Below are 22,746 nucleotides of genomic sequence, written 5' to 3' on the forward strand. Positions count from 1 at the left end.
TGCAGGAGCCAGAGCAGGGGAGCACTGACATCAACTGCAACTGATGTCAAATCAGGAAAGTCTCAAGTCAGGCACCCAGAAAATGAGATACACACAATGAATGCCCATGTGTGAAAATTTTGGCTTTAGTGACTTGACCAGCATCGCATAGCCACTGGGTGGCAGAGGCAGGGATAGACTACAGTTTGCCAAGGCAGCATTCTACAGCCTTAACTCTGAGATTGTCTTTTCTCTTCCTGAAGTCCCCTGTCTCATTTGCTACACACCTTCCAACTTCTGTGAGAAATGACACAGAGGTCCTACTGACAACAGCTTTCTTCACTACACAACCCTGCTCTACACCCAAAGTAGGTCCATCCTATGCACCGAATGAGGCAAGAGTCCTCTGGGGAAAAAATAGTTTGTGATCATGTAATTGATTACTGTATCAGACTGCATACACACGAGGGGCATGGATTAAGGTTGCACAGACAGTGGTGGTGAATGCTTCTGGAAGAACTGCCTGTTAAACGTGGGAAAGGCTGACTGACCTTTTTACAACAAGCACGATTTCAGAATGTCCTTCGATCCTTATGGCTTAGAGCATCTTAGGTACAAATGGCTGATCAAGGAAGTCATTCATGAAAATATAGCAGGTGTTAAAAAGCAAAACGAATATCTGGGGGAATTCTGATGGTGCTCGGAGGGCTCTAGAGGTCCTCTTATTTTAAACTGTTCTTATTTTTTAGGAATAATTGGCTGGCTCTGCCACAGAAGCACCCAGGAATGAGCCTTGACCAGCTGGGAACTCGGCTTGACTTCTGGCTCCTATTATTTTAATCTGCACATTTCTTATTATTTTAGTCTGCGAGGCTGTCAAAGGCATGCCCTTGCATTTTGGTTTGTCTCTTGTTTTAATGAATGTCCTGTTGCACATGTTTCTGTAAATACAGTAGCTTATAGCCATAATAAAAACTGCCTGAGACCATAATGGCTAGTCTATACCCAGCAAGGGGCATTGCTGTGATTAGCTGCAGTTGTCCAAGCAAATGCTACTCAGACCTGCTAACCTTCAAAGAACCAGAGCACCGTTTAAGGGGGAGATTGGACCAAATGGTACCTGGTGGCAGAAAAATAATGTAACATTCAGGCTAGAAATAGACCTGTAAGAGCTAAGCAGATGGTCATCTGAACACTCATCCAGAATTCTGACCATACAAAGAGGCTCTTAGGGGAAAATGATGTCTCAGGAAGAAGAATCTTACTAGTCATTAGGACTTTTATTCTCTGAACTTATCTGCATGCTACTGGGAGTTTGAGTATGTGAATATTGTAAACACTTTTTCCACTGATTGTTCAGATTTTTAAACAAACTCATTCTGAGTGCTGTCATGCTCCCTATGGGCTCACTTCCTATGACAGTCGAGTGAGCAACTTAATATAATAATACATAGCTTGTAAATTGTACTTGTCAACAGTAGATCTCAAAGCATTTTCCAAAGGAGGTCAGTATCATTATCCCCACTGTATAGACGGAGAAACTGAGGCACAGAGAGGTGAAGTGACTTGCCCTGTGTCCTCCAAACAGGCCAGAGGCTGAGTCAGGCATAGAACCCAGTTCTCCTAAGGCCCACTGCAGTGTTCTATCCACTAGGCCACACTGCCTCCCTATCAGAGAACAGCAATCATACTATGTCACCTGAATGTCCAGACAGAAATAGCTAACCTACCTCAAATTTTGAACATGTACTACCCACAACGATCTGTCTTGAACAAGATGCAGATGAGGTTTTTTATATGGAAATTATTCACTAAATGAATTCAAAAGCTGAAATAATCAAACTGTTCCTACACAGAAAGTCATGAAATCTGTCAAATAAATTATTCACTCAGCACTATTTGTAGCCTTGTGGATTTGGATGACTTATTGTCTCCATGCTGCTTAATGTTTTTACTGGCTATTGATTTGGTATTTTGTTTTTAATTTATATTTGCAGTATACAAACAAATCAACAACACAGTCAGTCAATTGACACAGGCAGATAAAATGCAAGTAAGTAAATAACGTATTTTTGTTTGCTTTTAGATACTGTTCACAGTTTACTCAATAGTACTCATTAAGGTTGGAGGTCAATTTCTGGGTTCTACATCAAGCTAAGCCAGGCCAGTTTATCTGAGTGGATCCATATACAAATTTCAGTTGTTTTAAAAAATCTGGGAAGAAATTCCAATGATGTTTTTTCCCCCCTAGAAACAGGGAAGCATCAGACCCATTGAATCATTGATCCAAGAAAAGCATGTAACCTTTATGCCACTGGAGCATGTCAAGGATTTTGGGTACAAAGGGAAGGGCAAGACTTTCAAACATCTTAAGTGATTAAGGAACCTCAGTCCCATTGATAGTCACTGGGACTTAAGCTCCTAAATTACTTAAGTGCTTTTGAAAATTTTACGTGATGAGACTTAAGAATCTTTTTCTAACATTTAGCCCATACAAGTGATAACAGATTATTCAAAAGATAAATCTGTGGCTGCAGCACATTGTAGTAACGTCTTCAGACACTTCTAAACCACACCCACAAAAGAGCTGAAACTTCTGGTATCTCCACCTTCCCCAAGTCCTCTGTTTCCATCTAACATTTTGTCTATTTAACATAATTAGCATTCATTTTAGGTAGTCTAGCCACTATTATATATACATTTTTAGAATAAAACAGAAGGAGACAGATCTTTTGTTAATTAATATTCATTTAATTAATATTCACACAACAGTCACCCTCCAGGGATTCTGAATTTAGGTCTCCTTCCCCCTGACTTTTAGCATTACCTCCAGACCAATGCGTTTTTCAGTGAGCTAATCACAGTCCATGCTCCTCCTCATGGCTTGGGGTCACACATCAGGCATCTGCCTCAGTTTCCCCTCTTGGACTATTCAAATAAAACTTCACCCAGGCTTTTTGTGGTCAGAAATACCCCTCCTTGGGGACTGGGTTTATTAATATAAAATAAACTCCAAATAAAACTCAAAAGTTCCAAAGCAAAGTGCACTCAAAAAAGGGAGGTTACTTACTATAACTGTTGTTTTTTCGAGAGGTATGGTCCCTATCTGGATTCCACATATGGGTGTGCAAGCGCATCATGCGCCGGAACTCCATCGACCTGCGTGTGCGTCGTGCGTTCACCACGTGGTGCGTCCAAGGTGTTTACGTGGGTTGATGCCCCCTTGGCTCCCACTTACTGATAGACACAAAGCCTGCAACAGAGGGGACTGAAGGTGGGATTGGAATCCAGATAGGGACCACACCTCTTGAAGAACCGTCAGTTACAGTAAATAACCTCCCTTTCTTCTTCGAGTGCTGGTCCCTATGTGGATTTCACATGTGGGTAGCATAGTGAGCAGTAATCAGTATGGAGGTGGAGTATGGAGGTGGAATAATCAGTATGGAGGTGGGCACAAGGGCTCAACATATGTCAGTGTTTGGAGGACTGTGCGATTGATTGCTATGTCTCTTGTCGCCGGATTGGCTATGGCGTAATGAGCTGTGAATGTGGGCCATAATGTTTGATGGTGGATTGACTTTCATGATAGCATAATATCCAGCAATGCAGCATGAAATCCACTTGGAGAGGTATTAATAGGAGAGGGCACAGCTTTGAGTGTGTTCTGCTATTGTAAGAAAAAGTCTGGGTGAAGTTTGAAAGACACAGGTGTGGATAAAAGGCTAGTGCATGTTGGACGTTGAGGGAATGTAATATGCACTCCCTGTTGCAAGAATGTGGATTCAGGTAAAAAGTTGGGAGATGGATTACTAGGTTTAGGTGGAAGGATGAGGCAACCTTCAGGAGAAACTTGGGATGGAGCTGTAGGGAGACCTTATCTTTGTGAAATACAGTAAAGGGTGGGTCCACCATCATGATTGCTAATTAACTGATCCTGCGGGCAGACGTGATGGCCACTAAGAAGATCACTTTCATCGAGACGTAGGTGAGTGAGCAAATGGCAAGGGGTTTGAAGGGTGGTTTTGTAAGGCTGGAAAGGACAAGGTGGAGGTCCCAAGAGGGTAAGTTTCCTGATCTGAGGGAAGGTATTGAGGAGACATGGAGGAATTGGGCAGTAGTTGGATGGCTAAGGGCAGAGAACCCATCTACAGGTGGGAGGAAGGCACTGCTTGTTGGAAGGTGGACCCTAAGGGAGGAGTGGGCGAGACTTGAGTGGTGAAGGTGAAATAGATAATCTAGTATGGTTGGTATGGACATAGTATCAACTGAGTGATGGTTGTTGGATTCCCATTCTGTAAATTGACACCATTTGGCCTGGTAACAGGCTCTGGTAGTGGGGCGTCAGCTGTGGGTGAGAATGTCTTACACTGGCATGCAATATCCGATGTCTATCTGCGAGCCCCATCTAAACACCAGGCCGTGAGGTGCAGAAGGTATGGGTTGAGGTGGAGGATATGGCCCTGTTGTTGCATAAGAAGGTTCAGAAGGAGGGGAAGATGTATTGGAGGGTGAGTGGAAAGGCAAAGGAGCTCTGTGAACCAATATTGATGGGGCCAGAAGGGGGCCTATGAGTATGAGGACTGCACGGTCCCTTTTCACTTTGTGGAGGACTTGTGGGAAAAGTGGGACTGGTGGAAAAGTGAAGTCCCGGTGCCCGTGGGAGGAGAAAGGCATCTCCTTATAAGTTCTGCTCAAGGGCTCCCTTGGAGCAGAAGAGGGGAAGCTTATGATTGGTTGTTGTCACTAATAGGTCTCATGTCAGTGTGCCCCACTGTTGGAAGATGGAGTGAAGAGTGGGGTTGTGAATCTCTCACTCGTGACTGCGGTGGAAAGAGCAGCTGAGCATATCTGCTAAGGTGTTCTCTGTGCCTGGTATGTGGGTCATATGTAACATGACTGTGTCATAGGTACCAGTTCCACAACCAGAGTGCCACTCTCCATAGATCTGACACCTCCCTGTTTGTTTATGCATCTGAGCGCAGTCATATTGTCTGATAAAAGTTGCACATATTTGGAGCAGATGAGGGGAAGAAGTGTTTGGCATGCACACTGGACTGCCCTTAGCTCTAGGATGTTGATGTTCATCCTCGCTTCCCCGGGTGTCTAGAGGTCCTGCGCCAATTGGCTGTGAATGTGACCCTCTAGTTGACAAGCAAAGCATCCATGGTAAAGATGATTTCTGGCACGGGGGACTTGAAGGAGATACTCACCATGACTCTGGATGGGTCATGCCATCATACCAGGGAAGCTACCACCGTGGGTGGAAGGATGATTTGTTTGTTTAGGTGATCCCTCGGTGGGTAGTACGCCATGCGTAGCCACAGTTGGAGGCGTGTATGGAGGTGTGTATGTGGGGTAATGGCAGTACATGCTGTCATGTGTCCCAAGAGTGAAAGGCAATATCGAACACGTGTGTGGGGGCAGTGCTGTACGCGTGCAATGAGGACCTTGAGAATGGTAAATCGGTCTTCTGGTAGAAAGGCCTGGGCCACCCGAGAGTTCAGGTGAGCTCCTATGAACTTGAGCTCTCTGATAGGGATGAGAGTGGACTTTGCCTGGTTGATACAGATGCCCAGACTGTTCAAGAGCTGTTGTTGTATTCAGATAGTGTCTAGAAGATGTTTGCAGAATGACGCCACCAGGAGCCAATCATCTAGATATGGAAAAGAGAGTGACCCAGGTGTCGCATGTAGGCTGCGACCACCGTGAAGACCTTTGTGAAGACATGGGGCGCAATGGCTATGCCGAACAGGAGGACCCGGAATTGGTAATGGGTGTGTCCCACTGTGAATTGGAGGAATTTGTGGTGGGCGGAGCGAATGTCCACATGAAAATACGCATCCTTCATATTGAGAGCTGCAAACCAGGCTCCAAGGGAAGGAAGGAGATGATTTGTTGAAGAGTGACCATATGGAAGCATAATTTGCATATATATTTGTTCAAGACCCTAAGATCCAGAATGGGGTGAAGGTCTCCACCTTTCTTTGGCATAAGGAAATAAGGGGAGTAGAACCCATGGTCCCGATAATGGTGCAGAACCTTTTCTATGGCTCCTTTTATGAGGAGTGCCTTTGTTTCCTTCTGTAAGAGGTCCACTTGGGATGGATCTGTAGATCTGTGTCAGTAGGAGTAGCAGGGGGGAAGGTGTAGAACTCTATTAGATATCCCCAGTGTACGACATCTAATACTCATTAAAAGGTGATAATCTTGCTCTAATTGTGGGCAAATAGAGCAAGATGTCCTCTGAATGCTGTCGGGAAAGATGGGAGGTGAGGTTGGCTGCTCCCTGCTAAGGACCCAAAAGGCTGGTCTCAAGGGTTGTTGGTGGAAGGTGGACATAGTGGTGGAGAATCTGGGTTTCTGAGGACGTTGGCAGTGGCGAGGTTGTTCTTGTTGGTGCAGGAGGTATGGCTGGTAGGAGAGCTGAAAGCTGGTCTGTTTTGATATTGGGCAGGGGCCGGTGTGTAGAGACCCAATGACCTGAGTATGGCTCTCAAGTCCTTAAGTGCTCATCTGACTTGTCACTGAACAGTTTATTATTGTCAAAAGGCAGGTCTTCCAAGGTCGTTTGGACTTCCTTGGGAAATCCGGATGTCTGAAGCCAGGAGTTTCTCCAAATACCACCTTTGAGACAAGGGATCGCACTGCTGTATCTGTGGCATCTACTGCCGCGTGGAGAGAGACCTTAACCGCTAATTTGCCCTCCTCTATGAAGGCTTTGAACTCAGTTTGTCTGTCTTTGGGTAAGGAGGCCTGGAATTCTGTCAATTTCGCATCTGATTTAAAGTTGTAATTTGTCAATATAGCCTGGGTAACTGGCGATGTGGAATTGTAGGCCTGCTGAAGAACAGACCTTGCATCCAATCAGGTTTAGTTTCTTAGCAGCCTGATCCGCAGGGGTAGTTCTCGGGTGTTGCTGTCTTGCCCATTGAATGGCCACTTGAACCACAAGGGAATTAGGTGGGGGTGCAATAAAACGAAGTCTGTGTCCTTAGTTGGCATAAAGTAATGCCTCTCTGCCCTTTGGGTGTTGGGGTGAATGAGCCAGATCGCCTGGTCTGGTTATAAGATCGCAGTATGAAATGGCAGCGCCACTTGTGAAGGGCCTGTTGGCTGAAGAATATCCAGGAATTTGTCCTGAGGACCTGAAATGTTCTCAGCCTGTAAGTTGAGGGCCATTGCCATCCTCCACAGGAGATCCTGATACTGGCCAAGATCATCTGGTGGAGAGAGTGTCGGGGGGATGAGAGCTTCATCCAGAGAGGATGACGACTAGTTGGGAACGGCTGCTCCGACGCTTCCTAATGCTGACGGTGCACTGGTGCTTTGTGGTTCGCTGTACACAGAGGAGAGGCAGTATACGATGATGGGGGCCAGTAATGTGGAGGGGTTGATGTTCCCTATGGGTAGGTGGTCCCCGTGGGTATTGTACCCAATGTCCTTGTATCGGCGCATACATGAGTGGACTATATGATTTCACCTGTGAGAAAGCTTGGCCTGGATCCAAAGACCAATCTGACTCTGATAGTTCAGGAAAGGGCGGTGCCGTCAGAGCAGGAGGGACTGGCAGTGCAGGTGGTCCACTAGGTTCATGTGGAGGATGGTGGTAAAGAAGCAGCGGTTTGGTGGCTGGGGATAGTTGTGCAATGCTGGACAACCAGTGCTGCTGCATGGAGCCCTCAAGGGGCAGGAGCAGCTCCACTATCGATGCCACTGGCGATAATCGACTCTGCATGTGTGGTACGGGGAGTGGTACATTGGATGGGCCTGGCAGAGTGGATGGTGCTTGGGGCTGTGGAGGTGTTCCTGCAGCCGAGGTGGCAGTTGGCAACAGTTTGTCCTGGTGCTTGGTCTTACATTCTGCCTTGGATCTTTTTGACACTGGTGCCCCAGCATCCATCTGTGACTTCTCTCCCGGTTCTTCCTGGCTTTGGGAGGGAGTGCTGCATTTTGATATGGTCCCTCTGAGGTAACACCGTTGATTGAAACGAACTAGCTACTTCCTACAACTATCTAAAAAGACTATTAAAGTACTAACTACTAAACTCTATGTAAAATGTAACAGCCTAGATGTACTAAAATTTGTTTGTTTGTTTTTTGCTATGCAGCAGGGAAGTTGAAGGGGAATGTTTTGACTCTGGCCACGTGGTAGTAAGAGGGAACTGAGAAGATATCAACCCATGCAGTCTCATAACCCATCAGATGCACCACATGGTGAACGCATGACGCGCATGCGGGTTGACGGAGACTGCTTCAAACAGTTCTGGCTCCACTGCATGGTGCGGATGCACACCCATGTGTGGATTCCACATAGGACCAGCACTCAAAGAACAAAGGTTTTTCTTCTTCCTCCCAGACCTTCCTGCCTGGGGCCTTTCCTGCTTTGGCAGGCCAATCCCATGCCCTACCTGACTGGACACTCAGTCCTAACTCCCAGGGCTCTCTGCTAACTCCTGCTAACCCCTAAAAGTCTCTGATCCCTGAGTATCACCCCCATCCCAGTTGTAGCTTCCTGGTGATTTTTATATGGCAAATAACCTGATCTCTCCTGGCTCCTTAGTAATCAGGGTTGGTTGGCTCTAGGCTTAGGAGCAAGCCACCTGGTTACAGTCCAATAAAAAGGAATATCGGTTAGAGACTGTTTCATGAATAGACTTTAATGGACTGAACTCAGGCTCTTTGACGGAGTTGAGATCAGTCATTTTGCTGATAAAATGTCTAAACTGAAAAATATCTACACAAGTGAGAACAGTGAATGTAAGCGGTACTAGTCCTATCAGAAAACCAAAGAGCTTAATTATAATATAAAACTTTAAGGGACATAACACTCAGCTCATCCCAGAATTGGAGAAGGTTATCTCTAAGACCATCCAGTACATGGGGCTTGTGGGCGAGAGGGAGACTTCCTTGAGTGAATTTCCAAAATTTAAAGTACCTTGTGCTGAATATCAAAGTATGAATAGCATTGTCCTTCCTTAGCCTTCTCAGTTCATTTTAGTGATCAGAGTGAAATTGTTCTTGATTTAATAACGGTTTAAGCTATTACAGTATACGACTTTCATCCCACTTCCAATGCCCTCCACTTAATGGATTATTTCTGATTAACTGGGCCAAAGATTCTATTGAAATGCTAAATAGAAGGGGCAATAATGGTAGCCCTATGGAGTTCTTCTGAAGAATGGAAAAGTTCCAGACACTAAGAAGTTATTTGAACTTTTGTCCTTGTCCCTTTGACCTGAGTGGTACCCAGTATTGGAAGTTAACTCCAAATCTCAACTGGGTCAATGTCCCTAAAAGTTACCCCACTTGGTGCAGTTGAAGGCCGCTTCTCCACGAGCAAGGCCAACCTTCCTAGTCCCCACTCAGATCTAGCCATTCCAGAGAGATGGAACAGCATTTTAAAATTCACTGCCATATAGCAGCCACGAACAAAACCTGATTTCAGCTTTGATTTCCTAGCTAGTGCTTTGAGTATACATTAAAAACCAATTCTTTCGGATGAAATCAGTTGGGTGTTGTTGAAACGTATCCCCTTCAGATTTCCACTGTACTGGGTGGGCTCCGTCTGGAGAGAGATCATTAGTAAAAGCTTCTTGGTACATTCTTGACAGTACAGGCATTATTTTGGATTCAAAACTTCTAAAGAATTCAACCTGGAAGTGATGAAGTCACAGACCTTTCCATCCTCTAGTAAAAAGATAGCAATGCTGGTGTCATTATTTAAAAAGTGGTGCTCCCATGGTTGCAGATTGCTCTGTTGTTCAATGAGATAGTCTTAGCATAGTGCAATATGTGGCTATACTGATTTATAGTTCACTGGGATATTTTAAGACTATTTCATTCATATCTGTCTTTGGAGTATATGCACACTATGACCCTCCTAATGTAAGGTCTCTATAAACCAGGCTAGCAATGATCCAGCTTCGTTTGAAGTCTTCGTTGAAGACTTCTTTGCTTCATATATGAGAGCAGGACTAACTGCTGTCGCAGATTCAAGATTTATCGTGTATTTTACACTCTAATCTCAGAATCAGATAAAAAAAGTTTGCTTCCTAAAAGGACTGCTGTGCACTTTGCGGTGATGTGAAATGCATGTGCCCGGATGAATGTTCATGGCCTGATTTTCAAAAAATGCTGAGCACCCACTGCTTCCACTAAACAGAATGGGACATGCTCAGTCCCTTTGAAAATAAGGCCAGTCCATTCTGCTACAGCACATGTAACATAGTTGAGGTTAAGATTCTGTCACGGGTATTTTTAGTAAAAGCCAGGGACAGGTCACGGATAATAAACAAAAAGTCATGGAAGCCTGTGACCTGTCCCTGACTTTTACTAAAAAATACCCTGAGAGGGGGCGGGGGAGACAAATAGTCAGAGTGCCACTGGCTGGCTGTTGTGGTAGTCCTGGGGCTGGTCGCTGGCCGCTGTTCAGCTCCAGTCCTGCCCCAGAAGAAGTCACGACGGTCCTGAAAAGACATGGAATCCATGATCTCTGTGAGAAAATCTTATCCTTAAACATCATATGTCCGTGATAATGATGTTCCTCCTGGGAAAGCTGGGTTTTTAAGGCAATATCTACATTACCACTCATGTCAGTATAATTTATGTCACTCAGGGGTTTGAATATTCCACCCCTCTGAGAGCCATAAGTTACACCGATGTAGGTGCTAGTGTGTACAGAGTTTCTTCCATGGATGTAGCTCATGCCACTCGTGTGTGTGGGTTTTTTATGCCAACGGTAGAGCTCTCACCCATATGCATAGAGCATCTTCACCTGATGCGCCTCTGCAGCACTGTACATGTAGACATGGCCTAAGTTACTTTAGAAGAGTGAGACAAGATGAGAGAGTCAGTAATGTATGTAAACTGAGCAGTACACAATAGGCACAGATAGGTCTATTTAAATAACAGAAACGATGGCAGGCAAACGGATAACAGCCAGAGCATTGGAACAAATTCTGAATTCTGGGTTTTCTACTTTAGGACCCAATACTGGAAACCCTTATTCACCTGAGTCATCCCTATTATTATTTTTTGTATTGCTGTACCACCTAGGAGCCCTCGTCATGGACCACGACCCCACTGTGCTAGGCCATGTACCATCACAGAACAAAAACACAGAACACAGTCCCTGCTCAAAGAGTTTACAATCTAAGGCTTGTCTACACTTAAAATGCTGCAGCTGTGTTGCTGTAGCGCTTCATTGAAGACATTACCTACATTGATGGGAGGGCTTCTCCCCTCGGTGTAGGTACTTCACCTCCCCAAATGTGATAGCTAGGATGATGGGAGAATTCTTCTGTCAGCTTAGTGCTGACTACACTGGGGGTTATGTTGGTTTAACTGCGTCATTTAGAAGTGTGGATTTTTCACACCCCTGAGCAACATAGTTATACCGACCTAATTTCCTGATTTAGACCATGCATAAGTAAGAGTTCATAATCTAAGCAAGAAAAAACCCATTGGTTTAAATGAAAGTATGGATTATTGATGTGTATTACATTTTTGTATTAACTTACTTTTTTCATGGCAGATAGAAAAACAAGTGTTACCTAGCTACTGTGAAGTAATTAAAGGGGGAAAAAAAGGCAAATTTTGTTTTTAGCCAGGAGATTGGAACAACTCTGCAGTATCCCTAGTAAAACAAAAACAAGTAATTTAAATCATATCCCTATTAAGAACTGACAAAACTGAAATGGCTTCCACAGAACCATGCTAGTATCTTATGCAAATATATAATTTAGTTGTTTTTATATAACACAACTATTTTGTATTCACATAACCAGGGAGTAGACAAATGGGACATATGCCATTTGTAATGAAATTCTGGGGGAAAAAATATGCATTGCACTTACAGTTCAGATATTTAAAATTAAGATATTCTATATACCCAATGTTAAACTAACAGAAAACAATTCAGTCTTATTAACAATAGAATTTTTGATTTAAAGGAATAGATAAGATAATGAAAGCCTATGTATTTACCATCCTTTTAAAACTATTTTGGATGAATGACAACGATCTTGCATTTACCCAGCACCACTCTTCCAAATGGGTCCCCAAGAATTTTATAAACCAATTGCATAATTGTATAGAAATATAGGAATTGCTTTGCCCACTGCTGAAGTGCAGCCATCTCTGGCATGACATGCATTTCTTTTAAAAGTAATCATAGAAATGTCAGGCTGGAAGGGACCTCAAGAGAAGACTACAGTATCCAATCAAAATTAAAAGGGGGAATGTTAGGTAGGTAGTTAACAAGTTTGAATTTGTACAGAGCACTAGAATAAGTCTTGCAAAAGTGCCATAGGACTTTTAATAACCACAAGTAGCCAGGAGTATTTTTTTCTCATCTTATAGTACCTTTCAGGAGCACCTGATCCATAAACTCATGCAGAAGCATCAGTTGGCACTAACTGAGAAAAAATGACAGTCAACAGCCCTTCTCTTTGTGGCACTGAAGTTTTTCTTAGAGATTCATAACTAAAAATTGACCCGCTTAGTGTCTGAGATAACAGTTCATGGCTTGTAGCTAAATCGTTTGCAAAACTCCAGATCACCATCTCTAAGCTAAACACATGTTTACTATCCATGTTAGTGAAACTGCTTTTTAAATCAGGTTAGCATATTCAAGCCAGTTCCCAAAAGGCTTAATCAACCCAAGGTTAAGATTAACCTTCTTTACTCCCCATAAACAGGGCACAATCATGGTTCTCTAAAATGCATGTTGGTTTAAAATTTGCAGTGGAGATATGGACTAGATTAGCCACTTTGATATCACTTAAAGTTCCCTAGCACAGATTAAAGGTGGTATCATGACGTGGGCTGAACTCAAGAGCAGCTAAAGCAGGGAATGATTTTAAAAGATCAGCTGTCTTAGAACCTGTGGGGTGCAACAAACCTTCAAAAATAGCCGCTTAAAGATACACCAAAATTCAACCTGAAATCTGAATGTCAAGCTGGGTATTTTCAGGCTCGTGCATCAAATGGAATTTAGTTATCAATACAGCTGATATGTGAGCTATATTGGCCCTAGAGTGCTAAAAGAAATAAAAAACAGCCAAAATTATTTTAGTCAATCAAATGAGCAGGCATGAATCTGAACACACACAAAGAACATATCGTTTGAATAGAGGGGTGCAATTTTTACATAGTCACTTAGGATAAAAAAGACACTTTAAAATGTCTTATATGATTAATAGATTCCAAAACCAAAAAAGGACCGCTGTAATCTCCTGGAGTGACCTCCTGTATAATACAGGCCACAGCATTCCCCAAAATAATTCCTTTTGAGTTAGTGCTTATGTTTAAAAAAAAGAAAAGGAAAGAAAAGAAAACATACAAAAAAACACAAAACCCTAACTCAAAATCAAATTTGATTTAAAAATTGCCACTGTTGGAGAATCCACTATGACCCTTGATACATTGTTTCAATGGTTAATTACCCTCAATGTTAAAAATGTCTGCTTTATTTCCAGTCTGGATTTGTCTAGCTTCAACTTCCAGCCATTGGATCACGTCAGACCTTTCTGTGCTAGACTGAAGGCCCATTATAAAATATTTGTTCCTCATATTGCTACTTATAAACTGTGATCAAGTCACCCTTTAACCTTCTCTTTGTTAAACTAAATAGACTGAGCTCCTTGAGTCTAATCGTTATGTTTTCTAATCCTTTAATCATTCTCATGGCTCTTCTCTGAAACCAGTTTATTAACATCCTTCTTCAACTGTGGACCCCAGAACTGGACATAGTATTCCAGTAGTGGTCACATCAGTGCCAAATACATATGTAAGAACCCCTATACTTGAGATTCCCCTGTTTACGCATCCAAGGATTGCATTAGCCCTTTTGGCCACATAGTCGCACTGGGAACTCATGTTCAGCTGCTTATCCACCATGATCCTCAAACCTTTTTTAGCATCACTGCTTTCCAGGATAGAGACTCACTTCCTATAAGTATGGCCTACATTCTTTGTTCCTATATGTATACATTTACATTTAGCCATAATAAAAACACACATTGCTTACATCCAGCTTACCATGTGATTCAGAGCACTCTGTATTAGTAACTTGTCCTTTTCATTATTTATCACTCCTCCAATATGATTCCATTTTTAGAGATTAAATTAACTCAGATACTTTGCCTTTTGGTGATTATGCATCACAGCAACCATCAGGAAGGTGAGAAATAATCTCCCCTGGTCACTGTTTTCTGTTCAAAGTGTTAATTGCTCTGAATTGTTTTTAAAATTGCTGACTTTGCTATGGAATGCTTCAAGTCCTTTGGTCAACAACAAGTTGCCACAGATAATATTTCTAGCACTAGCAACAAGTTGTGTTAAAGCTTTCACTCAGCACAGATTTTTCTACAGACAAGACAAAGAACTGAGGACTGGAATGTATGTCCTTGTTTTGCTAATTTTTTTCTGTGCTACTTTCACACGAGTGCCACTGGCCGGTCTTTTTTTAAAAGGTATTTAAATGCACCGTTACCCACCCTGATAGGCTTTCCTGGACTTCTCCCTTTCTATAACAATTCCATGAAAGACCCACACTGGCTACATTCCTTCAAATGTTAATTGCTTGACTGGGGTGGGAAAGAATCAGGAAACTTGAATTCCCCTTTTCACCTCAGTCAACCCAGAGCATGGAATATACACAAGGAACTCTCACTAGGGAGAGGCAGTGTGGAGAGGGATCTAGACCAGTCCTGAAGGGACTGCTTTCACTCTGTGTAGCTTTTGTTCTAGTCCAATGTTACCTCCCACATCACAGCAGCTGTATTCATCCTTGTGGTAAGGGATAATCAACCTCTTCTAAGGCTGGTATTGGGAGCCTGGAAGTATCATGTTTATGGACTGCTGTACCCCGCTGGGCCTGCGTTGATCCTGTATCTGCTCTCTTGTGTCATCACTTCCCCGTAATACATTTAGTTAATCATTCGTAAACTCTGACCCTTTTAATAGCAAATGCCACTTACTAAAATCAATTGATATAAAACTAGAATTCCATTTCTCTAGTATTTTTCTAGCAGTACATTTTAAAAATTAAATGGAATATTTAGGCTGGGCAGGATTAGTTTTGTATTATTTCAGTTACGGGCGGTTTATTTATAATGACTTAGGCCTTGTCTCCTTCAGGGATATGTCCTGATTCCAGCCATCCATGGCCATCCGCAGTTGTAAGGGAACCCACACAAACGCCTAGTGTAGATGTGATCTGCACCAGTGGAACTAACCCGGGTTTCGAGAAGTTTGAACTGGTGTAGATACTGTGATGGCTGGCTTCCACTGGCTGGAATCAGGGCAAATGCCCAATGCAGACAAAGTCTTAATTTAAATTTTTATCAATATAAATAATTTCCTCTCACCTCCTCATATCTTTCTGATTAAAGTAACCAGACCCTTTTCCTGTGTACTGTCAAGCTACCAGTGACTCCATCAGAGGACATTTTTACATATTTCTCCACTCCATCTCTGACTTTGATTATGCAAATTAGGCTTACCCCTGAAGGTTTTTATTTTAATGTTTCAAATTCACAAACAGTTTCATCACTTCACATTTGAACTAACATTCATGGGAAGTTTGCTGGTAGCTTTTGGGACGAGGGTGAAATTGACAAACACTGATGCTAGCTGACTGAAATAAAATTTTCCTGTCTTTGTTCATTTAAAAGGCATGCCGTCAACTTGAAATCTAGGCCAGTCAAAACAAATGAATTAAAAGAGTGGCTTCAGGTATTTCATCTGCTCCTCAATCTCCCTGCCAATTTTTGTGGGTTTTCAGTCACATTTTCCTGTTTAAAAAAATATTTCTCTCTCCCCTTCTTCCATCACAAAGACCCACACAACCGAAAGGGGAAACTGGCTAAGAGCTTGATTTTCAGAGGTACTGAGCACTAATAGCTTCCTTTGACTTCAGTGGGAACTACAAGCACTTAGTATTGACAAAAAAAAACAACCCAGGTTGTAAATGAGTATATGGGGGGAAATTATGGGGGAACCAGAGTGAAGTTCACTATACTTAAACTTTGGACATAAAAAACTGAAAATAGAAAGAAAAATATTTTTTCTCATCCTTTCAGTTACAATATCTTAAGGTGTTACCTGTAACAACAGCAGTTAAACAAAATCACACGTCTGTCTGATTTTTATAGAATCATAGACTATTAGAGTTGGAAGGGACCTCAGGAGGTCATCTAGTCCAACCCCCTGCTCAAAGCAGGATTAACTCAACTAAATCATCCCAGCCAGGGCTTTGTCAAGCCGCAGCTTTAAAACTTCTAAAGATGGAGATTCCACCACCTCCCTAGGTAACCCATTCCAGTGCTTCACCACCCTCCTAGTGAAAAACTTTTCCTAATGTCCAACCTAGAACCTCCCCCACTGCAACTTGATACCATTTCTCCTTGTTCTGTCATCTACTACCATTGAGAACAGCCTAGCTCCATCCTCCCTGGAACCCCCTTTCAGGTAGTTAAAGGCTGCTATCAAATCCCCCCTCATTCTTCTCTTTTGCAGACTAAACAAGCCTAGTTCCCTCAGCCTCTCCTCCTAAGTCTTGTGCTCCAGCCCCCTAATCATTTTTGTTGCCCTCTGCTGGACTCTCTCAACTTGTCCACATCCTTTTTGTAGTGGGAGGTTTAAAACTGCACACAATACTCCAAATGCAGCCTCATCAATGCCGAATAGAGGGGAATAATCACTTCCCTCAATCTGCTGGCAATGCTCCTACTAATGCAGCCCAATATGCCGTTAGCCTTCTTGTCAATAAGGGCACATGTTGACTCATATTCAGCTTCTTGTCCACTGTAACACCCCGGTCCTTTTCTGCCACACTGCTGCCTAGCCAGTTGGTCCCCAGTCTGTAGCCGTGCATGGGATTCTTCCATCTTAAGTGGAGGACTCTGCACTTTACCTTGTTGAACCTCATCAGATTTCTTTTGGCCCAATCCTCCAATTTGTCTAGGTCACTCTGTATCCTTTCCCCACCTTCCAGGGTACCCAGGGTATCTACCACTCCCCCTAACTTAGTGTCATCTGCAAACTTGCTGAGGATGATTGCTGAGGATGCAATCTACCGCATCCTCCAGATCCTTAATGAAGATGTTGAACAAAACCAGCCCCAGGACCGACCCCTGGGGCACTCCGCTTGTGACCGGCTGCCAGTTAGACATCGAGCCATTGATCACTAGCCATTGAGCCCAATGATCTAGCCAGCTCTCTATCCATTTTATAGTCCATTCATCCAACCCATACTTCTTTAACTTGCTGATAAGAATACTGTGGGAGACTGTATCAAAAGCTTTGGTAAAGTCAAGGTATATCATGTCCACCACTTTCTCCACATCCACAGAGCCAGTCACCTCTTCATAGAAGGCAATCAGGTTCATCGGGCATGACTTGTCCTTGGTGAATCCATGTTGACTGTTCCTGATCACCCTCCTCTCTTCCAAGTGCCTTAAAATGGATTCCTTGAGGACTTGCTCCATGATTTTCCCAGGGATTGAGGTGAGGCTGATCGGTCTGTAGTTTTTGTATGTGTTAATGTTAATGGTGGTTCTTTAAGAAATAAAGTCTATTTTGTGCTCTGTAAGCATGTAGATATCTTATTGACATCAACAGTTTTGTATTCCAAAGGAGAGAATGAAGCATCCAGTCTTTCTTCAAACTTCTCCCTACAACAATTACATTTCAATGCAAGCCCCACCATTTTTAAGCTCTTAATAAATCAGCTTTCAATACAACATTTACTATTCCTTTGAATGAGAAGGATGAATACCTAAATTGTATTATAGTACTAGGACTCTAAAATATTACTGAAGAATCTTTGCCAAAATACTACTAAATAATTCTTTTCTAGTTTAGATTAAATTTATGGCTACTAGAGTAGAAGTTTGCTAATCCACACTAATGACTGGGAGATCCATTGCAAATTATTGAATTTTGCAAATAAGTAATTTTGCAAGACGTGTAGTGGGAAACACAATGAAAAAAGCAAGGGTAATGTATCACAAAATGCACTTTGCTCATTTATTTTGACAACTGTGTTTTCAATTATTTATAATACTTCATCATGTACTAGTAAATGTACAGTAGTCTATTTTTCAAATGTAGCCATTAGTAAAATTAGAGCAATACAACATCTGCTCTTACCTCTTTGCTCAGAAGTGGCCAGAAGTCACCACATAGACCAAGATTTTCAAAAGTGGGTGCCTAAAATTTGGCTCCTATGTCTATAATTGGGTATGTAAACAAGAGGCCTGATTTTCAAAACTTCTGAGCACCCAACAGCTCCCATTAACTTTAAACACCTAGACGACAACCTGAGTGAGAGCATTCAAGCCACTTATTTGGGTACCTAAATATGATCTTAGTAGACTAATTATAGGATTCCCTTTTGAAAGTCTTGGCCAGTGTGCATTAGCAAGAATGAATCTACTTCAGAAGGCCAAATCTTGGAGTCAGTGGGAATTTTGCCTGAATACGCCTATAGATATCAATCAAATATCTAAAGATTTAAAACAAACACACTTCCTTTTAAGAAAACAAAAACTTTATTTCTCCTTGCTGCTATTGCAGATACATCTGCAGAAGCAGAAGAGTGGATGGGAAATTTTCACTTCCCTAAGCGTAGTTAAACATAGTTCTGCTTTCCATACTTGAATCACAAATGCAATCTACGTGAGCAAAGCTCATTGTACTATGAGGAAGGGAAGAAAAAAAGACAAAGCAAATTTGAATTTTAGTCATTCCTGTAACAGAGCTAAGGGTGTTGGCTCAAGTTGCATCACATACAACCTACGCTGGGTGAACACCATGTACTCAGAAAAGTAGACGGTTGGGCATCCCAGGGGGATTAGTGTACCTGACTTGCCAGTGCATGCGATTCTGTTTTATCAAGTATATCACAATTCTGAAGAAAAAAATCCAACTTCCCCCCCCATAATATATTAGCACTCATAAAGGTGCCAGATTGACAGCCCGGGAGCATAGCGTTTTTATATGATCTGCAGAACAGCGTCAATGCAGGCAGCAACTGTACAAGCTTCCCTCTAGAACTGAGCTGAAATTTGAAAGGCAATGTGAGGGAACCATTTCTAGTAGCGATTGTTCCGCTCCGTCTCCATGATTATTGAATTCTTGCCTTCTGCCAACACTGCTAAGAAGTGCGTGATACGGTGGTATGGGAACTTGTTTAATAGGAACTGGAATGAGACCATCATTTCATTTCAGATAAACTTCTGAACTTTAAGTCCGTACCTGGGCTGGATTTAGGGATGCTAGTTTTTTTTTTTTTTCCTCCCTGTGCAAGGCATGTTGCAGCTGGTCCTTGTACAGGGAGAAAAGAGCTCGAAGGCTCATTGTGACCTCTGCCCTCCATTGCACAGTCATAAAGGGCCAGCCGCAATCTAGCCTTCAGTGTCTTACGTTTTCTTTTTAACAATGGAGACCAAAAGGAATGAAAATCCCTTCTGGACTCTACTTAAAAAAAAGCTCTTTGAAATTCTCACCAAGAAATCAAAGTGATTCTCCCTTCAACATAATGATCAGAAAAGCAAGAACTGAACCTACTACAGCACACTCTTGGAGCCATTCCACTTACCCTGCAGGGTGAATTCCATTGAGCAATGCTGAGTTCCTGTAGCAGAGACACTCCCTTCCTGCAGGGTAGCTGGAATTTTTAAGCTCCAGGAAGGTATAGAAGAGTGTCATGCTTACTCAGTTTTCCAGCAGAGTGCCTCTCAACCACAATTTATGGGGAAAGAAAAGATTTCCTGTAATCTGACTGTACTTGCAAATCGATTCGTGTCAATTCGCTTCCTGTATGCTGACTCATTTTTTGCTGTTTGTACCTGTTTCCTCATGTTTTGTCCTCTTCTTTCTACAATGGCAACTTTTCTCCACTTATTTGTGACAGGATGTACTCAAAGGTGGCTGTATTTGGAGTATATAGATACTAATGTCTTCCTCCCAGCAATTTCCCCTATTCCCCCACCAGTTTCTTATGCCCTTATTGGATTTGATAAAATGTAACCAGATAGTCCCCTTTGAGAGGTAACAACTCATTTGCAAGTTGTCAGCTGTCCGGCAGAGATACACAGTCAGATCATTACAGCTAGTGAAGTACAACTCTGTTATAGTTTTGAAAGCCGCCTTTGCATAAACAGGGCTTTGGGTGATGAAAGAGGGGAGCTGGAGGAAAAGCACGGAACAGTTTGGGTTGCCAACACTGGAGTACAGACAAGAAAATATTGCCAACCAGCTGCCTTTAAAGAGTCAGATGGAGTCCAGCTTCATTCAAGTGTCACTTGACACTCACCTTTGCCAACTTTAAAAGCCATTGAAGAATTAACCCCCAATGTGTGTGTGTGTTTCAATAACTGCAATTCAACAGTTAATTTTTAGATACCTTGGATTTCAATGAGACCCTATTCTTACACCCAGATGAAGCGCAGGGTCGAGGAGGAAGTTCAATTGCAGCTGGATTCTTGCAGCAGGAAAATGGCTGGGACTGGAGGATTTGCTTTCCTATCACAGGCTTCTATGTAGAATATTATTCTATGAATACGGCAGTATCTTTCTTAGGGTTATTCGCATCAGCAGCAGTTTCTGCTTCCTTGTTCCTTGCAATGGCCCAGATCCGTCTCTTATGCAAGAATTGAGAGGAGACTCCCATTTAAAACCTAAAATATAACTACTACATTGAAATTTCTGAGGGACTATTCCTCCACATCCCCCAGGGCAGGTCTTATTAGGGTCAACATGTGATCACAGTACAGGCTCTATACAACCCTCAGGAGACCAAAACAAAACTGCTTTCAACTAACATTCACTAAACTGGGATTGTACTGGGGGGTTTTGTGTGCACAGCAAATTATTAAGCACACTTCAACTATAAATAACAGTGGACCAAAAGGAGCAGCTCTTCTTAAAGTCGGCAAAAGCGAATCCTAAATTGTTAAATTACAAAGCACTAAACCTAAAATTAACTTCCTCTGGGCAATCTTAAAATAGTAGATTGCTAGATCTGAGCTGATGGGTGTTCTCTGTTAGCTGCTCCTGACGAAATGTAAAAGTGGTTTATTGCATCTATAATTATATAAACATTTTGCCCAGTACTTTTCTCTCTTGACTGGAGGAGACAAGTTTAGATGCATCATGTGAAATACAATGATGAATATGAAAAGGGCATTGCCTCACAAAAATGCATAAAGCACTGTAAACAGTCTCAAACTTTTTGCAACAAGTCTGCTACTCAGACTTACAGTTCACACTATGCAGGACTCTGTGTGTGTGTGTGTGTGTGTGTGTGTGTATTAGAGAATATATATATATATATATATATATATATATATATATATATATATATATATTTATAGGAATCATCAAAGTGCATAAGCTTAAGTGATCCTGTTTCTGTGACTCTTCCGCCCTTCCCTTCCCCCCCCCCCCCCCCCACTGTTTGTCATTATCACTCAAAAAATCAAAAGTCAGGCCCTGAAATAATAATGAGGTTGGCTTAAAAATCATGTGATTATACAAAATAATAAACTTGAGGAGTTTAATTTGCCTTCTGGTTCTTGAGCCTTTAGGAGTCATGGTTTCAAGCTGTTTTCTATCACCATAAAGGCTAGAAAGTTACTGAGATTCTCATATAATCAATTCACTTCAAAAGCTGGAGCCTGCAGAAAAACACCAAATATCATAAGACTCACAATAAAACCATGAGAGCTGGCAATACTGTTTTAAGGATTTGAAAGCTGAGACCATGTCTTTGGTTGCAGATCATATAGCTACACTTTTAATCAAGATGCATATATAACACTAAAACCAGGAAACCATTTTATAGGACAAAAAAGAACCAACATCGCTCTTTTAATAAACATCTCCAGTACATCATGAATATTTTTGTAAACTTTTCTAAATGAATTGCAGAAGTTAGAATTTATCTATGAATTTACATGCTTCAAACTAAATCCAAGGCAAGTAAAAAGATATTCCAGTAAATGATTTATCTTAGAGCATCTACTGAGGGATGATTTTGAAATTGAAACCACTGACTTCAATGAGAGAAGAATTAGATCAACACTGCACATTTCGGAAAACACCACCCTAGGAGTAATACCTGACCTATATCCTGTGTTTTCCTTCTCTGTGCTGTCCAGCGCATTTAAATTCCCCGAATTGTTCAGGTTTTCCAAATTTTCTGTGGTATACATATTTATATGTTATTGCATCTACATAGATGATTCAAGTCAAGCGTGCTAGTCTAAGTATCTTAACCATTCAGTAGCTGAAGGAAGGGCATCATGCAAGTCCATGAGGGAATGAGACAGTCCTTGCTGATGAGTGCAGCCTGCAAAAGTGGCCTAAATCTTACTGACTACATCATCAGTGGGAGGAGTCACAAAAACCTCATTTACAGTCATTTGCACATATCTGAAGTGACCGAGGTTTACCCAAATATAGCATGAAAGGTCAAAACTTGGGGGCTGGGTGAGTGAATCTGACCCAAAATAGGCACAGGTTATGTTTGAAGCTTGTTCTTGCCACCTAGTACACCACCTCGAGGCACTATTGATGTTCCTTAGGGGAAATGTGCAAATGGGACACTTTGAACTGAGAACTCGATGGATTAAACATCTTCAGACAGGAGATGTAAGGTAACTTGTCTCCTGAGGAGAGGTGATATGGGACATGACCATTGGTAGTTAACCTGTCCGAAGTGCTGCAATTGTGAGAATAAAGAATACACAAAATGCT

At 42.1% G+C, this 22,746-nt stretch overlaps 1 protein-coding gene across 3 annotated transcripts in view; it reads right to left on the minus strand.

Moving 5' to 3' along the window:
- The window catches only part of SAMD12 (sterile alpha motif domain containing 12), a 197,877-nt gene that overhangs the window by 12,742 nt on the left and 162,389 nt on the right, over positions 1–22,746 (minus strand). The window contains exon 5 of one of the 3 annotated variants that reach the window (XM_067530674.1): positions 10,333–10,445. The exons of the other annotated variants lie outside the window; for them this stretch is intronic. Within the exon in view, the coding sequence (XP_067386775.1) occupies positions 10,435–10,445 (11 nt within the window). The 3' untranslated portion in view covers positions 10,333–10,434. Of the gene's footprint in view, positions 1–10,332; positions 10,446–22,746 lie in introns of those variants that run through there. 3 annotated transcript variants of the gene reach the window in all.

The sequence above is a fragment of the Emydura macquarii genome, unplaced genomic scaffold, assembly GCF_026122565.2.
Source record: "Emydura macquarii macquarii isolate MOO-44397 ecotype Brisbane River unplaced genomic scaffold, CSIRO-AGI_Emac_v2 contig_369, whole genome shotgun sequence".
NCBI classification, from domain to species: domain Eukaryota; kingdom Metazoa; phylum Chordata; order Testudines; family Chelidae; genus Emydura; species Emydura macquarii.